Here is a 25,758-nt window from a genome sequence, read left to right on the forward strand (position 1 = left end):
TTTATATTTTTTTAAAACACGTATAAATCACGCAGCAGCGACGCCCCGCTCTCAGTCCGCGCGGAGCGCGCTTAGAGGACGGACCTGTGCTCGATTGTCAGGCATTCGTTGCGATCGTAATCAGCTACAGAGTTCCGAGAAGTGCTATATACTGCGATTAGAAAATCTTAATAAAAGTTCATTTTTTACAGTATGCCTAGTGTTACTTTTTTTTTAATACTAAGTCGGTGGCAAACAAGCATACGGCCCGCATATGTACGCCTGCAACTCCAGAGGAGTTACATGCGCGTTGCCGACCCTAACCCCCTCCCGCCCCTCGTTGAGCTCTGGCAACCTTACTCACCGGCAGGAACACAACACTATGAGTAAGGTCTAGTGTTATTTGGCTGCGATTTTCTGAAAAACGCATTTTCACTTGAAATTACGTTAGGGTTTGCATTATTATTTTTGACCCGGATGAAGTCCAAGTTCTCATGATGGAGTCAGGAGTTGGTCACCAGAACTCCTAATCTACTAATTATAATCCCATCGTGTTTGGGCTCAAAAGATTTGCCCTGACGAACACCATCGATCTAGATGAGATCCAGGGTCTCATGATAGAGTCAGGAGTTGGTCACTAGAACTCCTAATCTACTCATTATAATTCCATCGTGTTTGGGCTCAACAGAGTTGCCCTGATGAGCACCTTCAATCTAGATGAGGTCCAGGGTCTCATGATGGAGTCAGGAGCTGGTCACCAGAACTCCTAATCTACTCATCATAACTCCATCGTGTTTGGGTTCAATAGAGTTGCCCTGACGAGCACCATCAATCTAGATGAGGTCCAGGGTCTCATGATGGAGTCAGGAGCTGGTCACCAGAACTCCTAATCTACTCATCATAACTCCATCGTGTTTGGGCTCAATAGATTTGCCCTGATGAACACCATCGATCTAGATGAGGCCCAGGGTCTCATGATGGAGTCAGGAGTTGGTCACCAGAACTCCTAAACTACTCATCATAACCTCATCGTGTTCGGGCTAATTAGATTTGCCCTGACGAGCATCATCAATCTAGATAAAGTCCAGGGTCTCATGATGGAGTCAGGAGTTGGTCACTAGAACTCCTAATCTACTCATTATAATTCCAACGTGTTTGGGCTCAAAAGATTTGCCCTGATGAGCACCATCGATCTAGATGAGGTCCAGGGTCTCATGATGGAGTCAGGAGTTGGTCACTAGAACGCCTAATCTACTCATTATAATTCCACCGTGTTTGGGCTGGAGTTGACCCTGAACATCATCTAGATTGATAGTGCTCGTGAGGGCAAATCTATTGAGCCCAAACACGATGGAGTTATGATGAGTAGATTAGGAATTATGGTGACCAACTCCTGACTCCATCATGAGACCCTGGACTTCATCTAGATCGATGGTACTCGTCAGGGCAAATCTTTTGAGCCCAAACACGATGGAATTATAATGAGTAGATTAGGAGTTCTAGTGACCAACTCCTGACTCCATCATGAGACCCTGAACATCATCTAGATTGTTGGTGCTCGTGAGGGCAAATCTATTGAGCCCAAACACGATGGAGTTATGATGAGTAGATTAGGAATTATGGTGACCAACTCCTGACTCCATCATGAGACCCTGGACTTCATCTAGATCGATGGTACTCGTCAGGGCAAATCTTTTGAGCCCAAACACGATGGAATTATAATGAGTAGATTAGGAGTTCTGGTGACCAACTCCTGACTCCATCATGAGACCCTGGACTTCATTTAGATCGATGGTACTCGTCAGGGCAAATCTATTGAGCTCGAATACGATGGAATTATAATGAGTAGATTAGGAGTTCTAGTGACCTACTCCTGACTCCATCATGAGACCCTGGACTTCATCTAGATTGATGGTGCTCATCAGGGTAAATCTATTTAACCCAAACTCGATGGAGTTATGATGAGTAGATTAGGAGTTCAGGGGAGTTCTGGTGACCAACTCCTGACTCCGTCATGAGACCCTGGACCTCATCTAGATCGATGGTGTTCGTCAGGGCAAATCTTTTGAGCCCAAGCACGATGGAATTATAATGAGTAGATTAGGAGTTCTGGTGACCAACTCCTGACTCCATCATAAGAACCTGGATGGACTTCATTCGGGTCAAAAATAATAATACAAACCCTAACGTGATTTCAAATAACACTGAAACTCTATAGCACTAATGTGCGCAAACAATTGGCATCTTGACTACGCAGCATGGGTGCGTAGCCACCATGCCAATCGATACGACAACGAAACACTATCTGTCTCTCTCTCGTACTAATATGCACAAACGATTGGCATCTTGGCTGGGCAGCATGGGTGCATAGCCAACATGCCAAACGTTTACGATACGACAAGGAAACACTATCTGTCTCTCTATCGCACTAATATGCGCAATCGATTGGCTTCTTGGCTAGGTATCATGGGTGCGTAGCCAACATGCCAATCGTTTACGATACGACAACGAAACACTACTCTCTCTCTATCGCAAAAATATACGCAAACGATTGGTATTTTGGCTAGGCACTAAGCAAGTGTGTGGCCAACATGCCAATCGTTCACGATACGACAACGAAACACTATCTGTCTCTCTATCGCACTAATATACTTTATTTATACCTGCAGTCATTTAGTAACTTCTTCATTTTCCATTGGTGTGAAAGAGACAGAATAAAGAGCAAGGGTTATAGTACACTCTGTAGTCTGTACACTTAGTAGTAGTGTACATAAAAAAAAAAACTACTTTGCATATACAATAAAATAAAGAGTGCCCATATGATATCATATGACACTAAAATTAATGTTGCTTGAAAGTTGAAATTATATTGAAAACTATCAAGATTATTCTAGTCTGCATTGAAACGCGCGTCGCGTTGCCGGCGCTCGCGTACCGAGCGCCAACGCCATCTATCGAGCGTTATTTCGTGAAATCGGAGAACGCTCCAAGGATTAAGGGCTCTTAAGACAGGAGGTAGCTATAGGAACTCGGTCATAAAACAACGCAACCTAATTGTGTTCGGGGTTTTTAGAATTGTCTCATTGAGTATTAGTTGCCTATGGAAATAAAAGTACAGTCAGCGATAAAAACTTGTACAGTCAACGTCAAATACTTCGTAGCAGTGAAAGTGGCCAAATAGTTCGGTACACCATACTAAATATATGGTGTGCCGAACTATTTGGCTACTTTGGTTGCTACAAAGTATTTGACGCTGACTGTACCAAAAATGCAATTTTTATTATTATTAAATAAGATTATCTTATTATTATAAAATAGAATGCGCATATAAAGTGTAATTAATACTAATATTATCTACCCGCGATGAAATCCCTGATCCCTTAAGTAAAAAACCGGCCAAGTGCGAGTGGGACTCGCGCACGAAGGGTTCCGTACCATTATCTAAAAATCACTTTTTTGTATGGGAGCCCCCTTAAATATTTATTTGATTCTGTTTTTAGTATTTGTTGTTTTAGCGGCAACAGACATACATAATCTGTAGAAATTTCAACTGGCTAACTATCAAGGTTCATGAGATACAGCCTGGTGACAGACGGACGGACGGACAGCGGAGTCTCATTAATAGGGTCCCGTTTGAGCCTTTGGGTACGGAACCCTGAAAAATGGAATATAATCCCAATATTATTCTACCATTCAACAAACCCATTACCCTTTGTTCCTTGAGAACAAAAACTAAGGAATCGCTTCTTTACGTATTAACGGTATATTTAACAGTAACAAAACAATGTTTGCCAAGACGAGAAGCAGGCAGGGCAATAAATGCTTAGGATTCCATTTGCAAGACGTATCGATGAGATAAAGGACAAAGGAGACTACCGCGCTATGCTAGACGATATCGCACAATAGGTTCATATTATGTTTTTACTCGACTTTTGAAGAAGGCATAGCAATTTTCTAAAAGTATTTTTGTATGTTGGCATGCCCTGCTAGATTTATAAGTGTGGATCATCGTGGATGAATAAAATTTGTACTATTTTCACACTACCTATTAATTTACTTTTGACATTATTAATTTACTGTTCCAAATCTGCCCTGCTAACAGTAAATCATATTCGAAAACTCATGCAATTGTTCATATTGTTCTCTTTGAATAAGTTTTTTATTAAATTTAAACGATCTTTCTCATACAAATACTGCATTTAATGATAAGCAGGACAGCAATGTCGTCTCAACATAGACTGCAGTAGGTACCTTGTTGTGCCCGTGTTAACAATGTGTCTTTATATTTAGCACCTGCACAGGCAGGTCTATATTTTAATTTAAGGTATTAAAAAAAACAAACCATACGTCCCTAGTAGTGAGACAATATCGCACAATGCCGGTGACAGTTTTTGTTTCGTTTACAAGTGCAGGAAGACTGCCGCGGGCGCTCCCAACCGCATTCCGGCGGTTTCCCTTCGACACGATATACGGATCAACAGTACTTTTACTTCATACATGTCAACAAGGTGTGTCATGTCAGATTGAAGAAATAAAGTAACCCCCCCTTCAATTAGAGGCCCCGACGAATTAGAATAGATTTGAAGAATGAAAACGAAAGCCGACCCCAAATGAAATGGTAAGGCTAAGTCCTATGTAGGTAAAGAAGAATACGTCTATATACCACGACGGTGGCAAGCAAGCATACAGCCCGCCTGATGGTAAGCAGTCACCGTAGCATATGGTAGTAGTAGTAGTAAACTCTTTATTGTTCAAAAATACATATTAAAAGTAACATACAATTAGTAAGAAGTATAAAGGCGAACTTATCCGTTTGAGGGATCTCTTCCGGTTAACCTTTGAGTAGATGAGAGGAGGGAGTGAAAAGAGGGTGACAAATGCAACAAAATGTACAACAAGGTACCAGAAAGACAAAGAATATAAATACATACATAATATTTTATAGAATAAACATGTATTACAACAAAAAGGAATGGGGAAAATACACTAAAAATTTGTAAGATCGTATGATGAGTAGAAAAATATAAAGCAACTATACATTAGAAATATATATATTAATCAGTATTATTATAATATTTATTTATTGGTATTTGTGTCCTAGATTTAGATTTTAGTTTTGATAAATTTTAAACATTTTAAAACTATGTTTTCTTTATTTAACAACCGCGTGGTCTCTTATTATGGTGTGCCAGACCTAAAGAAGTTTGGTATGATACAATTTTAATTGGCTTAGCGTTATTAATGAATCCGACAATGGTTGCTCTTGTACTGCCTTTAGCCTTGTATATTTTGTTGTCTTAGCCGCGTTCGTTATTTTCATGATAGCCGGCCTACCTGTCTAATTGTACATAACGAACCTTCACAACACGTGGTACCATAGCAACAATTTTTAAACAAAGAGCTATTGTTTACAGAGGCAAAGGCATTGGACGCATTATGCTTCTAATTATGCCTCCACGTGTGGCCTATTTCGGTTGTGCCATGACTGCCACATCAAGATACTGCTGTACCTGTATTGTGGCTCGGAATTCCCTTCATTGTGTCCACACTTGACACAGGAATGCGCCGGACCCCTCATTCCGAGGAACACCGGGCTTGGGAAGGTGGACCAATTTGCCTCACATATTTTACTCGTGAGTCAAGGGGTTTCACTCACCTTGTAATTTTGTAAAAAAATAAAATTTACGAAGATTGCAAAGCGCGTCTAAAAAGTGAATAAACATTGTAATAAATAGCAACGACATGACTGACCTACTATTTTACTTTTTTATGGTATTAAGAATAAAATAAGCATGCAATTCAAGCCAGTTAACGCCTAGTAAAAATACAAGATAGGCGTTTGATTTTATCTAAAGTCATGCATCGTGGCGATATTATTATGCTTTTATGTTAATGTCAACAAGAACAGGACACGTTTAAAGTTTACGGCCTTTGATACCTATCAACTTGTTGGTTGTTGGCAACCATGACCTATTTAGAGATACAATTAATTGCAATTTGTGCCTTAAATGGCTGTGCAGAAGCTAATGTGCAACAAAGCCATGGAGCCGACATAGTGCCCGTTATCGGAGCGGTACATCAAAGGATTTGGTGAAATAACGACTGAGTCTTGGTATCATGGTAACAGAGTTCGGAATCGCTCGTCGATGGTATATCAGATGTGGACACGGCTGCACCCTTTAACCCGTGTGTGTAAGAGTTGCGTTTGTGGGTTACAGATACGGCGATACAATCTAAATAATTTCATGCTAATGTATAAATAAATCATAAATTTAGTAAACACAAACAGGAAAAAACTCATACACAGTGAGCTGTACAAAACCGCTAGGAAATATATCTTTGATACTTTTGTAATCCGCATTGGGCTAGCGTGGCGACTATAGCCCGAGCCCTCTTCCGCATGAGAGGAGGCCTGTGCCCAGCAGTGGGACGTATATAGGCTGAATTATTATAATTATTACGTACGTAATACGTACCTATACGTGCATTTCAGAGTTAATCTGCGTACAGAATTTTATGGTGTTGATTCGTCATAGTTATGGCAAAATAAAAAAGTGTAGATATAATTATGATAAAAACGGGTTAATTTTAACCAAGTACTTAAAATGTTTTGCTAAACATTAGAAAGCTATTTTGCATTATTCTAATTAAATGTTGGATGATGTAAAACTTTCTCTAAAATTTTTATATCTCGGTAAATATTAAATAAAATGTAGAGTCCCTCAATCTTGTAAAGTTGTATAGTTAGGTATTTATATTCATAACCAAATAAGCAAGATTTAGAACTTCCCACCTTCATCATGTCACCTAAACAAAGCAATGATGATATTGATGATGGAGTGGATTTCTCAATCATATTGAAGAGCTGTAGGTGTAGTCAAGTGATTTAGCTCAGGGGCCAAGATAGGTATTTGAGTATTAATACACATATGATAGACATAACATGAGATTCAGCAGCATGTTTATTTGTAACTTGTAGTCTAAAACTTCAAAAAAATATGTATGAGAACCTTCTCATCCCTACCCCTCATCCTACCTAGGCAGGAGTGTCAAATAAGAACAGCTGTTACTTAGCTTCATGGGTCAAACACATTTCAGAAAAAGGTCACTTCTGTGGGCAATACAATAAAAGTTAACGACACAGGTACATATATATCACGATTATTTGAGTTTTAAGTACTGGAAAAATATATGCCGTGTGAGGGTCCGGCGTACAAATTAGCTCTTGATTCTCTTATCTTTGGGATGTGTACGAGAAAGATGCGAAAGAGTTAAGCATACAAAAAACGTGTATGGCCGTGAGACCCGGTTCCGAATAAGATGTAAGTAATAAGAAAGTGCTAAGATGAGAAGTCGATGTGTTTCTAGAATGTTCGATAAGACAATTGTATATTTTCGGAATTTACCCTCATCAGTCGATAAGATCACTCAACCTCCCTAGACCGATATAGGAGCCACTTCAAGATGTCAGATAATTTTAACGCTGCCAATGGATGCGCCGATATTTGCTTCTTAATCGTCATAAGCAAAAACAACCTACATTTAGATAGAATGGTGCAAGTATTCAATTCTAATAGTAAGCTCTATTAGAACTGAATACTTGCGCTAGAGAATTAAACCGATTTTAATATACCTATAAGAAAAAAAGTTCACCTACCAACTTTTTTTCTTCATTCATAATTTTTATTTAAACCTCTTTTTTCCAATTTTAATTATAAGATATAAATTTGATTTGGATTAGATATGGACCGGATCTGTCAGAGTCAAAAGTGACGTCTTTGGTTGAAGAAATTTCACTTTAGACACTGACTTATCCGGTGTATTCCCATCTGGTCCCCGCCAGGCACAATTGGGAAGGATTCAGTCAGGAATGGGATGGGAATGGTTCCTTTATTTCTGTTTGTCTTCTTTTGGCCATAATCATAATGAACTCTGCACAATGCAGACTGTTGTCCAAATTGAAAGTTGGGAGGTACTACCAAGGAGTAACATAACCAAATTAAAAAATCCCGAACAGAAATAGCAGCAGGACCACATTCTATTTAAGAAATATGTTCACCACAGCAGTTATCAAGTATTTCCGGAGTTTGAGGCAAGCGACTAATCAGTGGGTTTTTTTCTACTCGTGTGTTTATTATAAATTATTATTTTATGTATACATACAACTTAGAAGGAACCTGTTTGCTGGCAATTCAGAATCGCGGAGCGTAACATCGTGTAATATACCCAGACTCCATGTCTCGATATTATAACTTATTTTTTTGAAAAACCGAACCGAAGATTTCAACTCCTTTTAATTTCCTCATAACTTTGTGACAAATGATAGTGTATAAAAAGTTTGTAAACTCGACTAGAACATTTGCAGTGTACAGATGTTTTTACATGTCACGTAACCTACTTATTTTCGCATAAATAAATACCAAGAATTTTTTGATGTCATAGTCAAAAGTGTTAATAGATATGGACTCTACGCTAGGAGCGGTCTTACCTTCTTTGGGAAGAAAATCTTCGGTTTTCCCGTACTATACGTGGAATACGACGCCATGTTATCAACTTCAACAAAAACCATAATTCGACGCAGAACGCACTTATTCTAACCAGACAAGTTTACGATATGTCTGTTTACTTCGACAAAACTAGAATATTCGATCACGTGCCCGTGAGAGTATCAGTAACACGGAGAGATTATGACCGTTTTTCTGTATTGAAACGCCAATTTTTTGTACAACTTGTTTTTCGTCACAATAAACTTTTAATCCTTGCCCGCGTCGCTTCCACGTCACTAGCACGAAGTCGTTAAACCATGCACGCACATACATATACTTATAATTCGTAAGTCCACAATGCTTAATTATTGGTATAAATAATAATTCGCACTCATACAAAATCGCTGTCACATTTTAACCTCGCGCGGCTGTTTGTGAACGCAGCACATGTCCACACTTTGCGCACGTTTCTTTCCAAACTGAATTTTCGTTGTGTTCAACTGTTGCTTATATCAATTCAGTGGAGTCTCCCCTCCGCTTGCCGTCTCAGTCGCTCTACCCGCCTTGTGTATTGGATAACAGCGATAACAATATACAGAATACACGCGCCTCGTTGGAATTACATAACTGTATAAATAGTATATATCACAGACGTTAACTTGCTATACATTGGTAGAGCTCTTTTAAACATTTTTGGATGAGGATCGGAGTAGACAAACAAAAGGATTGAACTCAAATATGCTAATCAGTCATTAGCAAAAACGAAGTAAGAAGTTTTATTACTGCCTATTTTAAGAAATGTATGGAAAATGGTGGAACATTGGTAATGACATTGAATAAACGCAGACTAAATATTATCGCTCTACAATAAGATGTCCGATTACGGTGATAATTCTAGAGCATTTATCAAAGAACATACTACACCTACTGTTTACACATTTAATATTTTTCTGTATCACACTTGCTACTTTCTGTAAACTGTAAAGTAAACAATAACATTTAGATTACCTATATTTGAACTCTATCATAGAGTCAATACCTTGGATTACTTACTGCATTAGTTTTAAGGTAAAATCTATAAACAATAATAACACAAACTAGGTTTAACTTACAGGAAAAGGAATAAATTTGCATTAAACACATCTTATATATAATGCAAATTTCTTTATATGATTTTGAAGGATTTTAAATGTAGTTGAACCTTTCAAAAAAAAAATGCTATTTTAGTATGTACTCAATACACAAAATTACTGTTACGTATATAAAAAAAAAACTGAACAAAAAGTTAAATAATTGATACACAGTAACAATGAGTCTTGGCCCATTAAGATAGAATTTAATTTAATTTCACGAATAAAGTATAAGTAAGTAGGGGGAGGTAGGTATAACTTTATTGATACGATATCGCTGTAACAGTTACAAGTTAACGATACCAATGCCATAATTAATGTACCTAATACAAACATAATAAAAACGACAAACAAACGAAACATAGCTAATTAAATTAAATTTATAACTTCAATGGTTGATTGCAAAACAAGATCAAGATAGAGCATTTATTAACGGCGCCTGGATGAAAACCAGGACTATTCCGGCACCTTAAATGACACAGAACACTCTCACTTCAAAAACGAGATAACGATCCGTTCAGACAACACTGAATCACAAATCTCTTCAAAAGACTATTTAGTTTATTTGATGCTTTCTCGGGCATATTCATTCACGGCGCCTGTTGGAAATAGAACCAAGTGACAGTGGTGGCTGGCGCCCGACAGTCACCGTCTCGGCGGATTTAGGATCTGCCTACCTTTACAGTCATCGATGACTTGATCTCATATGTCTCTGCCACAGTCGGTCTAATTGTAAGTTTAACATACCTACGTCAAAAATTTGATTGTCAACATGTCTACGTCAAAATTGTCAAAAGTGACGTTTTGTTTGAAGTATCATGAATCAGGCAGGCAGGTTCGAGTATATAAGTAGAGAATGAGCTGAACGCCCTTTAGCATGCAGGTTGTCAAACATTAACTTCTAGAAAAATTAATGAATCAGCAATCTAGTCTGGTTAGGTTAGAGCGCGGTATGCATGTTTGATGTCTTGATGAGCAGAACATGTGTTATTTAATCAATAACAGATAAAATTATCTTTTGATAATTCCATTGCCTACACACAATAACATACATCATCAAGGATCCCCAGCAAGCTTGTTTCTCCATACAAACCTAGTTAAGCTCTTATCTTAAAACGACTAGCTAGATTGCTCTGAAACTTTGCTGTAATCAGTTTATTTTAAAAAACTACAGCGAATTTAAGTTTATCATACAAATCTTTGGTCGTTTGTTTTATAAACTGGAGCTACTCGTATATAAACTAATTACGGAACTAGATATACCTTATGTCATTGAACATGCAAGGTTTCATTACAATCCAACACGCAGTTTAAAAATGAAAACGAAATTCCGTTTGTATGGAAAGGTGAAATTCGGCCGAGCTTGCCGGGGAATCGGGGGGGCTCTTAAGAGCAGAAACTAAAATACAATCTGGTTATAAATCAGTATTTCATAATTGAATTAAGTACTACAAGCTCTTGGAATAGTTACACGTACACATAATGAATTTTGTATCATGCAGAAACGTCTGCGAATTAATTTATTTCTAAACGTGTTTACCTTATTGTAAAATTAATGAAACTTATTCCATAATATGTAGTATGTTATCACAATAACTTTGTATCTCAACCTACTTCAAAAATAACAGAGTAAAGAAACAAGTGACGTAGCACCAAAATTAGTCCGTTAATGAATATCGCGACACCTGTTACAATGAATGACGCAAACGGTCCTTTAACACGTTTACTGGAATTTGTTTAATTAGCTGCTGTTTTTATTGGCACAGAGGTCGATATGAACCTTGGAATTATGAGTACTTTGAAAATATACTCGTTCGTGTTCTTGATGGGGGATGTTCTAATAATAACAACGCGAAATTTATCGTAAAAATAATCAATCTAATTAAAATTCGTGTCTTTTCTTAATCTATGTTTGAAAGGTCCATTCATATAATTGTATAAATAAGGCCTTGTTTTTTTAATGCTATCTAAAAAAATCCCAGGCCCTTTCCATCGACAGTCGAGCTTAAGTATATGCCCTATGTGATTTGATCCTTCGTGGTTCCTTCCCATCACAGCGACAAAGGCTGTTGTAGCATAGCCAGTAAGTCAAAAGCCTTGAGTACTGTAGGACGAGTATACTGGTCTACTAGTAGGTTTTAATTTTACTGAACCTATTCATAATCTTAAAAATAATCTGTTTAGGTAGGTAACTGTAAGTACTGAAACACACTTTATTCCGGTTGAAAATATTTCGAAGGCTGAGCTGACCTTTCCTACATACTTGACCGCAGGCCAATATTTGTGATACATTTAATGTATTAATAGAAAACAAAGGAGATATAAGGGCCATAAATAATCTGTAAGTTAACAAAAGATGCTATCGTCTAAAGGGCTACGTATGTAATATGGTTTCTAACTCTAATGTAGTTATGACCTATAATGAAATTGTGGATTTTAATACTTATCCTATATCCTCAACATGTGAGACAAATAATGTTCTATGCATGTGTATGATCCGTAAATTCCACATTTATCAAGATTCTACATAAAAAAATATTTATTTTGAATCGTACGTGCCTTCGCAGGACAAAGCATGAGATTTCTTTTTATGTGTTTTAGGTGTACGACGTACGTAAGTACGTATAGTACCTACTGACGGAAGTCACTTGTAAAACCTACCTACTGTTGAGACAAACGTGATGATCTCTTGCATTTCAGATGTGCTGACAAACAGAAAGACTATAGGCAAAAGTATATGTAACTTAAAACCATTCCTTTTAGCAGTCTAAGCCTTAGTTATATCTCCATAGTTACAAAACTGCCGGGTTTAAAAAAAATACGAAAAATACTTTGAAATCATATACGAGTAATAGCATTAACATTTCCTAAAACGGCACACTTAATCTTTCTTATTCATCTGGTCTCGCCTTTCCACAATTTCACGGTTTGCGGTCATACGTGATACGACTAACAGTCATCTCTTGTTCGCCCACATTCATGATTCACTGAAAATCCATTGAATAAGTTAAATAAACGTTACCTATATTTTTCAAAATCTATTCAATTTTCATGTGTTCATAAATGTGGCCAAAAGAAATCTGTATAAAAGAAAATCCATGTTTATTAATAAGTTTAAATTCCGATTGCTTACAACTTACGACAGCAGTTGAGCGTAGTTAGATGCTTTCAGCCGATTAGTGAACTTTTAAAAGAAAGCACTTGACAAAGCGTAATCTCAATAAGGCTTCCTAGACGGTCACAATAACAGTCACATTCGTATCAATAAACTTTTGCCTAGGTCACTTTTTGGCAATTCCTTGGGTTATTTAGGAAGGAAGCTGACATAAATAGGAGAGATTTATAATGCATTTACACAACAAAAAATACCCGAACGACACTGCGTAAACATTGAATCATTATCATCACAAAGCGCTGAACTGCATAATGTCTAAACTATTTACCTGTGGCATTTTCGTAGAATACTTTATGAAAAAGGTATTTCCTTTGATGCAGCAAATCACAGTTTTCTTCAACTTCATCATTCACTCAACTATTAGTCCCGACACGCGGTAGTTTCGCGGTGCATGCTCTCAACGACTGAATACATATAATTTTTACTCTAAGCAACAAGAAAACCGATTGTTTGTATAAAATCCTAAATCAGCATACATCAATGTGTAGCCGACTATCATTTACTCTGCACTTTGTCCGTCGTTATGCAATAAAATCTAGCACAGATTATGGGTACGTCTGTTTGTATATTTTGCATGAACAATTTTGAAAAACAACAATGAGTGTTATAGTATTTGTACCTATGGGTTTGTTCATGAACGCACGTTAATTGTAATGTAATTGTGACCAAAAGTGCCGGCGTCCGTTCGGTCAACGTACGAGCAACACGGTTTCGCTTTTTCAAACGCATTTTGACACCAATAATAAAATGCATTAGCAGCAAATTAGCAAAGTACATACGGCGCAAAGGCTAGAATACGTGCGTGCTGGCAGATGTGTTAAAACAGGTTCCCAAATGCCGTCATACAATATTCTTATAGATGCAAATTGCACTTTACCGATATAAAACGCTATATATTTAATTGAATTGGCATTTTTTTGAATGAGCACTAGCAATTATGTACTTAAATTATATAAGAATAAGATCTAGTTACTTTATAAATTGATGATCAATAATACAGTCCATGAAGTGGGAAGATTAAACTACCATCTTAGAACCTAGCTATTGTAATCTCACGCAGGCATCTATTCTAACATTTAGGGATTACTACCTACAATAGGTGATAATTTAGGTGAAAGATAAGAACGTCCCTTGGGGTAATTCCTCTTGAGGTACAGTACCGAAAAAAATAAAATGATTAATATTATTTGGTACATGTATCTATTAAATTATTTATCTTGTTAAACATGTTTCACACCGGAAGTAATAGCAGGTTTCAAGTTCATAATAAAAACATAGTTATTAATGGTGCTAACAAACATAAAACATCACTACCTTAAAAATTTATTTAATCAAATGCGGAAATACAGATGTATCACTTGCAACAATGGGCGGGCAATTTGCGTAAATTAAATACGAGATCTACGTAAATCCTTAGATAAATTTTGTAGTTGTCTTAGATTGTTATCATATGGAAATGAGCCCTTTGAAGGCGGAAAATGTCTGACGTAGCTTGCAGCGAACATTTTGCAACGTAAATTTGTAAGTGTGTGTGCTTATTCTAGTTATTTAGCTGAAAACATATCTTACTTTAATTAAGTCACTTTTAACTGCTTAGATTTAGTTTTTAGTTCGGATAAAAGAGCGGTTTTTTAAGCGCGACGTGGCCCTATTTAATGGAATAGATGACGATACTAACAACAAAAGGATTTGAAGCTGCTGTGACACAAAATGTCTAATCTAGACAGCGTTCTTGGTTGGCAACAGAAAGGCAAATAAACATTGCATAAAAACTACTTATATGAATATTAAACTTATTTCTTATCTTAACACACGCAACTCTTGTTTATAAAATAAATCACGTTCGCTGTTGGCACGAGATATGCAAAATTATGGACAAAGAGATCTGAATTAAAATTATAAGAAAAAACGTGGGTGTATGGGTCAATATGTAGTTTTTGTTTTATATTTATAGCCTTTCATTGATATATTTGTGTCGTAAGGAGGAAACAGTTTGCTTCAAATGTATATTTATAAGAATGTTGAACTAACCTTTTCCGTCCTCTTTGTTCGCTTACTTACTTGTTGTTTGTTGTATGAGCTTTACCATTCCACCAAGCGTTATTATCACACCCTCTTTAATTGTTTTTTTTTAGGTTGATGTATTATTAACCATCTTAATATATATATGTATAATTTTTTTTTTAAATAAATTGACTTGTTTTCTCATATTGTAAAAGGTCAGATGGCAGTCGCTTTCGTAAAAAGTAGTGCCTACGCCAAATCTTGGGATTATTTGTCAAGCGGACCCCAGGCTCCCATGAGCCGTGGCAAAATGCCGGGACAACGCGAGGAAGAAGAAGAAGAAGATATTGTAAAAGGTAAAATCTTTAGTAAATCACTGTTTTTAGGGTTCCGTACCCAAAGGGTCCAATGGGACCCTATTATTAAGACGCCGCTGTCCGTCCGTCTGTCTGTCTGTCTGTCCGTCTGTCGCCAGGCTGTCATGAACCAGGCTGTGATGTATTTTGTTGCCGCTATAACAACAAATACTAAAAAGTATCAAACACTCGGTGGGCGAATCCGACTAGCACTTGCGCCTAACAGGTCACAATTATCCATACTAACAGAGCTGAATACATTATCTTTGATATAAAAGCAGCATGCAAATTGCTTACCGCTTTTACAGAGTATAGGCATACAATGTATGGAAACTGCGTAATATCATGTCAGCTTAGTAAGCAAGAATTGTACGCATGGATAATGTAATAATAAAGGAAATGTGATACTGCCTAAAGTTCTACGTGGGAACCGAGTGCTGATATCTGAGTCAGGAGACGCTGCAATATTGATGAGATGATTACTTTAAGTATACATAGATTAAAATTATAATCAACTGTGAAAAACTATTAGATTTTTACGTGGAAATTGATCTATTTGGTCACGGATACTTGAAAAATAACACTTGCCTTAATATTTCCCTATAAGAGGGTATCATCTTTTCTTTCCGTTTACTTTAGACGTGGTTTTATACAGTATTGAATTACCCACAGGCCTACAATACGGTAAAGATTAAATGAATCTTTCGAAATCCATTATACATTTTTCTAGTAACTAATTATGTACACTCTCATATTCTGCCGATATTGAATTTGAAATATAAATACTTCATAAAACATAAGAACTATATGTAGTACTTTCCGTATACGAGTATGTAAGCGCAGTAGATGCAATTCTCATAATGTCCTTATCTTCATAGCGCGTGCCTCTAAAGACAATAAAAATGGTTTCAAGTGTCATAGTGTCGTACATAAGCTCGAAAGGTTTTATGTTGGTTACTATTTCCAGCATATGAGACCTTATGTTCAGTATGGTAACAATAGAAAATGTTCATCAGCAGTTGATGTTAGTAGCTCTTTGACGCTGGAAATGCTTAGCAAGCCGGTTCTAGCTAGTGACAATTGGCTGGTTAAAAGTTCCTGTTTATCACCTGTATCATTTGTATTCAAAGCTATGGGAAGAGTGTATTTATTGATTACAATTATTACCTATTGTTTTATGTTAATATAGGTACTTTATTGATAAAAAACAATTGGTAAATAATTGTATTCAATTTTGATTTTATGGTTAAGTTGCTTCCATGATTCAAACCTTTTTTTAAATCAGGTAGTTACTGTTGAAGGTATAATTAAAGTTAAGAAAGTACCTAAAACCAGTTGTCTACACGTAGGTACCTACCACCTACTCGTTAGGCTAAATAAAACTAATTTGACCTACTTTTCTTTAAAAGACTTGTGGGATAAAAAGGTAGTCAATTCTCTCAAATTAGCGAAGCCGGTGGGCCGAGTTGCATGTGGATAATTGAGTATAGATGCCGCTTTTCAATCTTTGCAAAATACATATGGAAAAAAGGGTGTAGGGATAACATTAAGTGGAATCCCGTGATGTCTTTCTACCGTCGCATGCTGGTAGAAAACAAGAGTGATAATGATAATGCATTTAAAACGTCAAATTTTTTATTTATTAAATATGTATAGGATAATTTTATCTTTGGGCTTCTCTCGTCTCTACGTAGGTAGGTATATAGAATCATAAAACAAGCGATGTATCGAATATAAGTAGGATGTTTGTTTCATCATCTAATGTACAATTGGTTTTCCCACAATTATTTTACGAGCTGTAACATACACACACATACAAATGCATCTTAATAGTCTTCGTTTTAGTTTGTTTAATAGTGTTGTCCAAATATTTTTATAGTACGGTTGGACGAAAAGAGTATCGAATCATAACAAATCTTACACAATCAATCTAAGCTAACGATGTTTGTAAATGTACCAAGATCTTACAGAACAGAGGGCTTGAGCTCCACCAATCTTCACACGCAGAAATAACAAATAACTAGGTACCTACTCGCGAGTGAAACTATTTTATAGATTGTTCTCGTTACTATCGATCGACAGATTTATTAATTGGTTTTACGCACGTCATGGTACGTCAATCTGGTTAAGTACCAGTAAATGTGCTGTTCAAAATTATGTAATTCCAAAATAATTGTATACATAATATAGCTTAAGGGCCGGTTTAACTATAATTAATGAACTGAGTAATTTGAAAATCACTGCGGGAGGGATAAACCACTATTGAAGCGAAGCTCTTCCTTTATAACTGTGTCGTCTGTGTCTGAGCGACGTACATATAATACAATTACGATGTTCTTGGTCTACGATTCTCTTTTTAACCCAATTTTTTTGCCAGTCTTCACCGGATTTACTATTCATTGAGGAAAATCTATAGAGAATATACCGAAAAATTTAAGTGAATATATTTTCAAGATTTTTGTTAGTTGGTGTAATATGGTGCACATCAGGATTTTTTTTAATTGGGCGGACATGAACTGTTTTCAATATTAGAACAGACATATAACAATTAAACAAAGTTCGTTTAATTCGTTCATTCATTGCGAAATAATCCTCCCCCTTTTCCATTTTGCTTTGGCAATCCAAACAGGCAGTATTATTAAACCTCCAAGCGTGGGTTGCCTCATTCACACCGTCAAATGAATGGAGCATCTAGCCCCGGTCGGACAGGACATCCCAATAGAGTGACTCGTAAAGTTATTTGTTAAGTTTACTGCCTGCCCACGTGGCACGCACTAGAATATACGCTGTTATTGTCTCCCTTATTACCCACTTCCACCGAATCTGACCTTAGTAGATAGGTCCTTAGATACATTGTTGTTCTTGGAGTTTTCATTGGGTTTATTTATGCCGTAATCTCATTTTGTTTTATGGTTGTTCTATTAGTTTGTCCTTACAGGCCTATAAGATATGATTGGCCCCTTAAAATACAGTCTGGTCCCTATTTTTGTAGGGAAATCAACACTGTTGCCTTAAAATAAGGTGAGGTCAGTGTGGAGAAGATCATCCACATGCTCGCTGCGCCATGCTGTCTGCTCATCGTCGCTTCTGACTCTTGCGTTTGTGCACATACTTCACGGTCGGTAGTCCAGAAGGAGTGAAGCTCTTCCTTTATGACTGTGTCTGAGCGACGTACTTATACAAATACGAGAGTCTTTTCGTCCAATTTTTTTTATGCCTGTCTTCACTGGATTTGCTTTACATTGGAGGAAGCCAATATTAGTTTACCCTACTCATGTAAATAATTGCTAGGAAAATAATAGTAGTGTGAGTGGCTAATACATAGGTACAGATGTTAAATAGAATAAGTAGGAGGAGAGCTAGGCGTACTTATAGATTCCTTATCAAAGTTTCATGAGAACAACAACAAGATTAGGTGTATTCAAATAGCATCAGAATATGGAATTTTTAGAATTGGATATCTTTATCTACCTACGCATATTATTATAAACTTGGTAGGTAACCAATAAATTTATTTGTTGTGTCAGTTTATGTTATTACAATCCGAAAACTTAAAGTGTATTATTATATAAGGACCTAGTATTAAACAAATCCTAGTATCAAATCCAACTGTTAGAAAAGTAGGTACGGTAAAACGAATCTTATTCAACTAAAACGTTACTTTCAATAATCATGTGGTTGAATTATTTAATAACTTTTACAAAATCATGATCATAAGATTTAATGAAATCGAATTCAATCTGATTGGCAAGCTCATGATTAAATTCACAACCAAGTTGATTTGATTAAAAATAATGTTTACATTTTCAATCTTAATTTTAATCAAACAAATTTTTGACCAACTCTGTACGTTGTGGAACTGTTACTAGATGTGGCTTGCATATTTAAGGGGTCCCGAAACGATCAATCAAACGAACTTTTGTCAAGCTGCACCCACGTGAGGGTTCTTCAAGCCTTATTTCAAGATATTATTATCCACAACGAAACAATCAATGAAAAACGAAATTTTGCAAATAATCTCTAATCACGTACCTGGGCATCGCCTTAATCGGAGTCGTAAACGGCACATTGCGTTTTCATTGTTGTCAAAGTTTAAGTAACAAAATTTACCTAATAATGTGTTTTCTGACGATTTGTGTCAATAAGCCGTAAATGCAATGATTCAGTGGTGTATTTTCCTTTAATTCATAGTATTAGTCGATGCATTTCGGATATGATTTCATAATAGCAATAAACAGCGGTCACATTTTCAATGAATTTCTATTTGTAATTACGAATTTGTTATTGTAATTTCTAGTACAATATCATGCGATGCATTTCCGCTAATAGGTACTTGTAAGATCCTTTCATTCACGACGACGCGTGCCTTGACTCATAATATCATGTTACTAAAGGTTAGATTAGCGTGTCATCGTGACACGAACTATACTGGGTACTTATTATGCTAGGAAACTACAGCGGCAACGAACAAAAGTCTGCTGAACTAGCTAAGTCAATTTCACATTAATTAATATCAACACTGTTCATTTAAAAGTAACCTTTTTTTCTATTTCAATATGCATAAATTATAAATAAAAACATTTTTTTAGCGTTTAACTATGCACAAGTCGACCTGTGACATGGATAATATTTTTTTGGAATACTGGTTTATGTGACAATGTCAGTTTTCTAGCCAATTGTGACAATCTCATCGAAGCTGTTATGAATGATTCAAATGAGTGAATGAAAGAATCGGTGTGTAAATCATAATGCTCGTTTGTAGGTAGGTATTTAAGTGACTTCTCGTTTATATATGTGACAGGATGACACTCACATAACCTTATATGTAATTTAGTTAGTTCATTTCATTACTCCAACTTTAGTAAATAAGGTCGCAAGACAGAAAATATTGTTAAAAGACGCATTAGGTTAATCCGAATTTTAATGCGGGAAAATTCCGAAGAAGGATCTATATGATGGAATTATGAGGAGATTTTCAGAATTACCTATCTGACATTCTGAGGCGTTCTGAATTATCTAACGACTTCAATAGGTACACCTTTTGGCATATGGTTATGGTTTTCGACCAAAATATTCGTTAAACTGGCAATTTTCTGGCTTTAATTTAGTTTTTCCTCTAAATTTTCCCACACAGCATTCTTACTGTTTCTGATTCACCGCATCACGGTGCATTACTACTATGATTTCATAGTAATAAGTTAGGGAACGGAAATTAGTTCGGCTATCGTTCTGATTCATGGTGGATTAGCCTCTCACTAGCTTTTGGTAACCCTTATTACCTAGGTATAGAGTTCAATGAAAAGTGAGTCGTTAGCCAAGTACAGACGGACCCATAAACTTGTTTGCACTGTTACTAAGGTTTGGATAAGCTTTGAAGATTAGAAACGGAACTCATTGTATTTATGATATGTTTGGTTTGTTTCATTTTCTGGGAAAACATTGGGTTTTCACCTTGGCACTGACAGTGGTGCTAATTATTCCTGGGAAGAAAAGTGATTGCTGGAATGCAAAATCGATTCTAGGATATTGAAAAATTATAACATTAAGGCAGCAGTGGTAGTGTTTAAGAAAAATGTGTACGTACTACATACCAATGATTTTCCAGTGTGAATGTCTTCCAATTTCTGTATACTACTTAATTAAACATTAAATTAACTTTATAACCTAACAGGGAAAATTCAAACGGAAAAATACTCTTAGCGGCATTCAGATTCAATGTTAGTGGTTTTATAAGACAAATAAGTAAGTAGGTGCAGTAGCCACATCCGATACATCCTGAACAATTTCTTGATAATACAGGTTTTGTTCAGATATTTGTGAATAACATGATCGCTCCGTATTGTCCGAATACAACCTTGAAACTCTTTATCGTGGCTTTAAATTCCATAAACGTTTAATTTAACGTATCTCTAATATATGTAAACATTTTTTTTTAATCCATTAGGAGTCTATTAAGGCCCGTGAGCGAGATGGATGTGCGTGCTCGAGAGTCCCAAGTCGGGACCGCAGATGGGTATCATGTTTATACATTTTAATTTGTTGCAAGTATGAACATAAAAAAGTAATTGATGAGTTCCCTCAAGCGCATTTTTTAAGCAATTTTCATACTTTCAACTTTTGTGCATAAATTGTTACAACATTTTTAAAGTGCGTGTTAGAACTATATTCGTGTTTTTTTACTATCGAGCGAAAGTCAAAAAATCAGGATTCACATCGATGAAGTCACTAGAGAAAATCCTCAAGAATTCTAATTAAATTTTTGGCAACCGTATTGTGATCTAAAAAAAGGATTGTCTGTAAAGTCGGTTTACGCAAGATAATTTTGCGTGACAACGTCATAAGAAAACATTGATGAAAAATTGCATACTTTTATTTATGAATTGAATTGAATTATTATCACTGAATTATCATAATTTTGTATAATACAAAGAAGGAGTTACCATGGAGATCTGTCCACAACGTGACCGTAACGTTACCATGGAGATCTGTCCACAACGTGACACCTTTTCGTGCATGCTACCGGTGTTTATCAATTTATAAGACGTTATCAGTGTTATCACGTCAAAAAGCGGTAAGATATTTTAAAAACTCCGCTCTCTGAACCTACGGCCCCTTAACTGTTTGGTTCTTTTTAGGGTCATTAGTTAAAGTTTTCAATAACACGACGTAATAGCCTTTTTATAAGGTAATCATTAAGGGGCTTAGTGGATTTATGTAGCCATTTTAATGCTATAATAATAAGATATTACTCAATCCGAGTCACGGTCAAAAGCTTTTTACAATAATACGGCGTTGAAGTCTGATGTAAGTATAATATTTGCTTTAGTACCGATACTGCTATAGTCTTTTATACAATCGTGATATATTAGAGAGCTATTCAGTCGAGTACCGTGTTTAGCCAACGAAGCTTGCTGAGTTGCCTAAGTAAGGTACGAGATTGAAAAGCTTGATTATATCACTATTATATACAATACTTTTTTACGAGTCATCTGAAATAATACTTATTTTTAACTATAAAACCAAAATAATTAATGAAAATTGGTATCTAAGTAGACCAAAGACATAAACGCGCGAACTCTAAACGTTTAGTCTGTTCTTTTTTTACAGTTGACTACAGAGTAATGAAAAGAGTATTATATGTAGTTGACTTGGGAGCCCATACATGTTAATTACGCAATTATAGTTTGGTATACGAAATCTTAATTCAACCATTATAGTCGACGAGTAAAAAAAAAATGTTTAATTTCCATTTTATACAAAAAAGTAGGTTATTTTTGAGATTAAAAAAAGTCGCACACGTTTATACTTTTGCAGTTTATAAGTCTCACGAACCCACCACCAAAATCCGCTTGCATACAATCGGTATGCTATCATTTTAAAACGATAAGACAAACAAATTACTTGAAACTTGGCATGAATATTTAAGTATTTAACATATATCCACGTCTAGTACTTATTAGTTCTTGTTGCAATAAATGGTTTTTATTTTATTTTATACTACGTCGGTGGCAAACAAGCATACGGCCCGCTTGATGGTAAGCAGTCTCCGTAGCCTATGGCCGCCTGCAACTCCAGAGGTATTACATGCGCGTTGCCGATCCTAACACTCAACGCTCATTGAGCTCTGGCAACCTTACTCACCGGCAGGAACACAACACTATGAGTAGGGTCTAGTGTTATTTGGCAGCGGTTTTCTGTAAAGTGGAGGTACTTCCCCAGTTGGGCTCTGCTCTAGGTCTGGAATGACATGCGCTGTGCTGTGCCCTACCACACAAAGCGAGATAACATTTACAGTGCCCATACCTCTTTTTTGGACGTAGTTTAAGGACATACCCGGGTCCATGTGTTACCTGACTGTTACCGGGTCCATGTGTTACCTGAATGTTACCGGATGTCACTTAAATGTCAAGTCAATAGCAAATCCTTTTAAAATGAGAGCGTCATCGATTTTATGGCAGCGGTTAAGTTTTGGTGACTTAAGGAAAATTTATAAAAAAAAAACATTTCCTTGTCGTCGACTGTACCTCTTGTAATTTTAAGACGAAAGTGGAGGACCCTCACAAATTCGCCTTTTCATACAAACGTAGTCCTCATTTTCCTCTCTGGATATTATCATTATTGAAAATATTTTGGCCAATTTGTTGTTTATCAACCACGACCATGCCCCTACGTGCCATGCCCCATTCGAATTTTTAATTATTATAAGAGTTAGGAGCATTTAAAAGTTGTTTTCAAAAACAGTGTATGGAACAAGAACCTCAAGAAACTCATATTTTCGTAACGGGTGCAGTTACTCTTGCCAAATCATCCCAAATTCAAAAGTTACTATCGCAATGCTGGGCAAAACATATTTCAGTAAAAAAAATTTGAAAATAACAACTTTGATTTCTATGTCAATGAGGGCCGGGCACAGTGCGTGTATACTCCTAAATGATAATAAGTTTACTAAGTTGTTTGTTCTTATTTTAATAATATTTTTACTCTGAAGTAACTTAGGAAAACTTTGATCGGAATCGTGAGTGTTTTAGTGTAATCGAATCTATAAACCAGATTGTTCACAATTTAAGTCTTTAGCAACAGGTAATGGTCTAATGGTTTTTCGTAGTTACCTTTACGTTAAAGGGGCCTTATCCTGCTGTTATGGTACATAGCGATTCAACAGATAACAAATTGTATCCATCCTAATTTTAAGTTTTAATTACCTAAATAATACAAACGTAGACAATAAAATCAAATTCGTACTCTTTCTACGCTGTGAAAAGTGTTTTTTAAATCGAAACTACGACAGGAAGCTGTTAAAATTTAAGAATAATTCGGAACGCCCGTTATTTATAGATCGGAATTCAGGGCAGCAAAATACGTCTATGTTTTATGTCCCGCTTGCCTGCATGCTTGTAGTTCCGAAGATTATGTCATATAAATAAACACACTGCGTTCGTCATATTAATGAAGTGTTGTTGCAATCCCATGGTATTTGGCAGCAACAAAGGTTCCTTTGCATGATATTTAGATGGTAACCTGCATTCCCTAACTTTTGTTCCTACTAATTTTACTTTGCTTAAATAAAATATGTAGTTGTATTTTTTGGTGATCTTATTTAAAATAAGAGTTAACTCGACAACAATACTCGTATTACTCGTATTCGATTGCCACATATTACAAAATAGTCAACAATAATTACTGTAAAAAATATGTTAACAAAAAATGGACATGTGACACTTTTAAGGGGCTGTCATCATGCCTGTCACGTTCTAACAAGTATGTAAGCGCGAAAGTGACGGGCATAGTGATAGGTGATAAAAATGGAACCATGCTGCCACCGCAGTAGGGCTAATATGGTCGGCTCTTTATCATTTGTCACCATGCCTGTCACGTTCTAACAAGTATGTAAGCGCGAAAGTGACAGGCATAGTGACAAGTGTCGGTGGACAGGCATAGAGATATGTGAATTTAAGTAAATATTCTATATGTTTTAACTTTGCCTCAGTGGTCCAGAGTCCAATTCGTTTGATTGTAAGTATTTTTTTTAAATTTATTCAGGCAACAAACAGTCATAATATACAAAAAGAAAATTTTATCTCTATCCTGTGCTTGGAAACCTTAATATCAGATATGACCGCTATTTTTGCAAAGAAATAGAATTATTGAGAAATGTGTTAGCAATACCGATCGCAATCAGCAGATATCGGCACGTAGGCGTAGCCGTGAGATAAACACGGTGAGCTCCGTTTGAATGACGGCTTGTTGCCCGTTGACAAGCCGAGATAACTCTAGGCTACGATTGCATAGTAGAACAGCTAATTCTGTACTAAAAAACCGCTCGCACGAAATTTGCGGGATACGTGATGCCAATGATACGCTGCGATTTCAGGAAGATAAGTTAGGAATTGCTTCTGCATGACACGTGACTCTTTGCTTTATCAATATAACTTGTTTTATTTGATAAATTGACTTCGGTTTCGTACATGCTGCGGGATAACTAAAAAAATCATAACATAAAATTGAATTGTAGGCACCTGTATTGTGTTGTGTACCTACATTACCCAACTTGGTATACGTGACTTCAAAATGTAGCGTGTACGTATTTATAGGTATATCCTGACGCTTCGAATGTGATGTTAGTAGTAAGTACTACATACATATAAAAGAAACGTCTGCATAAATAAATAAAAGAATTACTAATATGTAACTATACGCGACCCTTTTAGAGTCAAACCAAGATAAGTTGGTAGTGATTTTGATAGCCCAGATGGTGCTCGGGTTAATTTAAACGTCAAACTTCTGTGAAATTATTACGTTTACTTGATACTTGCACCGTCTGGCCTATCAATAATGTTGCCAACTTATTTTGGTCTGACTCTAGTGATGAATTGTTGATTGTTGTTTATTTACTCTATTTGAGACCAGTACGCACGCTAGTGCCGCATAATGCCGCAGCATTGCGAACGAACAAACTAAGACACGTTGCTTTGTCAAATGTTTAAGAGCTTAATAATACCAAGCTGAAGCTTAGAAGAATTAAAACAACATAAATATGAAATATTGCGCGTAAATTGCAAAAGCGCCCGCTTTGCGATAAAAATATTCTGTGTGATTGTGATGGCGTTTTATAGTTCGTAACTAGCGGC

The 25,758-nt window shown here is 36.3% G+C and overlaps 1 protein-coding gene across 5 annotated transcripts in view; it reads right to left on the bottom strand.

Moving 5' to 3' along the window:
• The window catches only part of LOC133521454 (NAD(+) hydrolase sarm1), a 100,464-nt gene that overhangs the window by 42,135 nt on the left and 32,571 nt on the right, over window positions 1–25,758 (bottom strand). For 2 of the 5 annotated variants that reach the window (XM_061856422.1, XM_061856421.1), the window contains exon 1: window positions 8,468–8,920. The exons of the other annotated variants lie outside the window; for them this stretch is intronic. In XM_061856422.1, the coding sequence (XP_061712406.1) occupies window positions 8,468–8,548 (81 nt within the window). In that variant the 5' untranslated portion in view covers window positions 8,549–8,920. Of the gene's footprint in view, window positions 1–8,467; window positions 8,921–25,758 lie in introns of those variants that run through there. 5 annotated transcript variants of the gene reach the window in all.

This window comes from Cydia pomonella, chromosome 9, assembly GCF_033807575.1.
Source record: "Cydia pomonella isolate Wapato2018A chromosome 9, ilCydPomo1, whole genome shotgun sequence".
Taxonomy (NCBI): domain Eukaryota; kingdom Metazoa; phylum Arthropoda; class Insecta; order Lepidoptera; family Tortricidae; genus Cydia; species Cydia pomonella.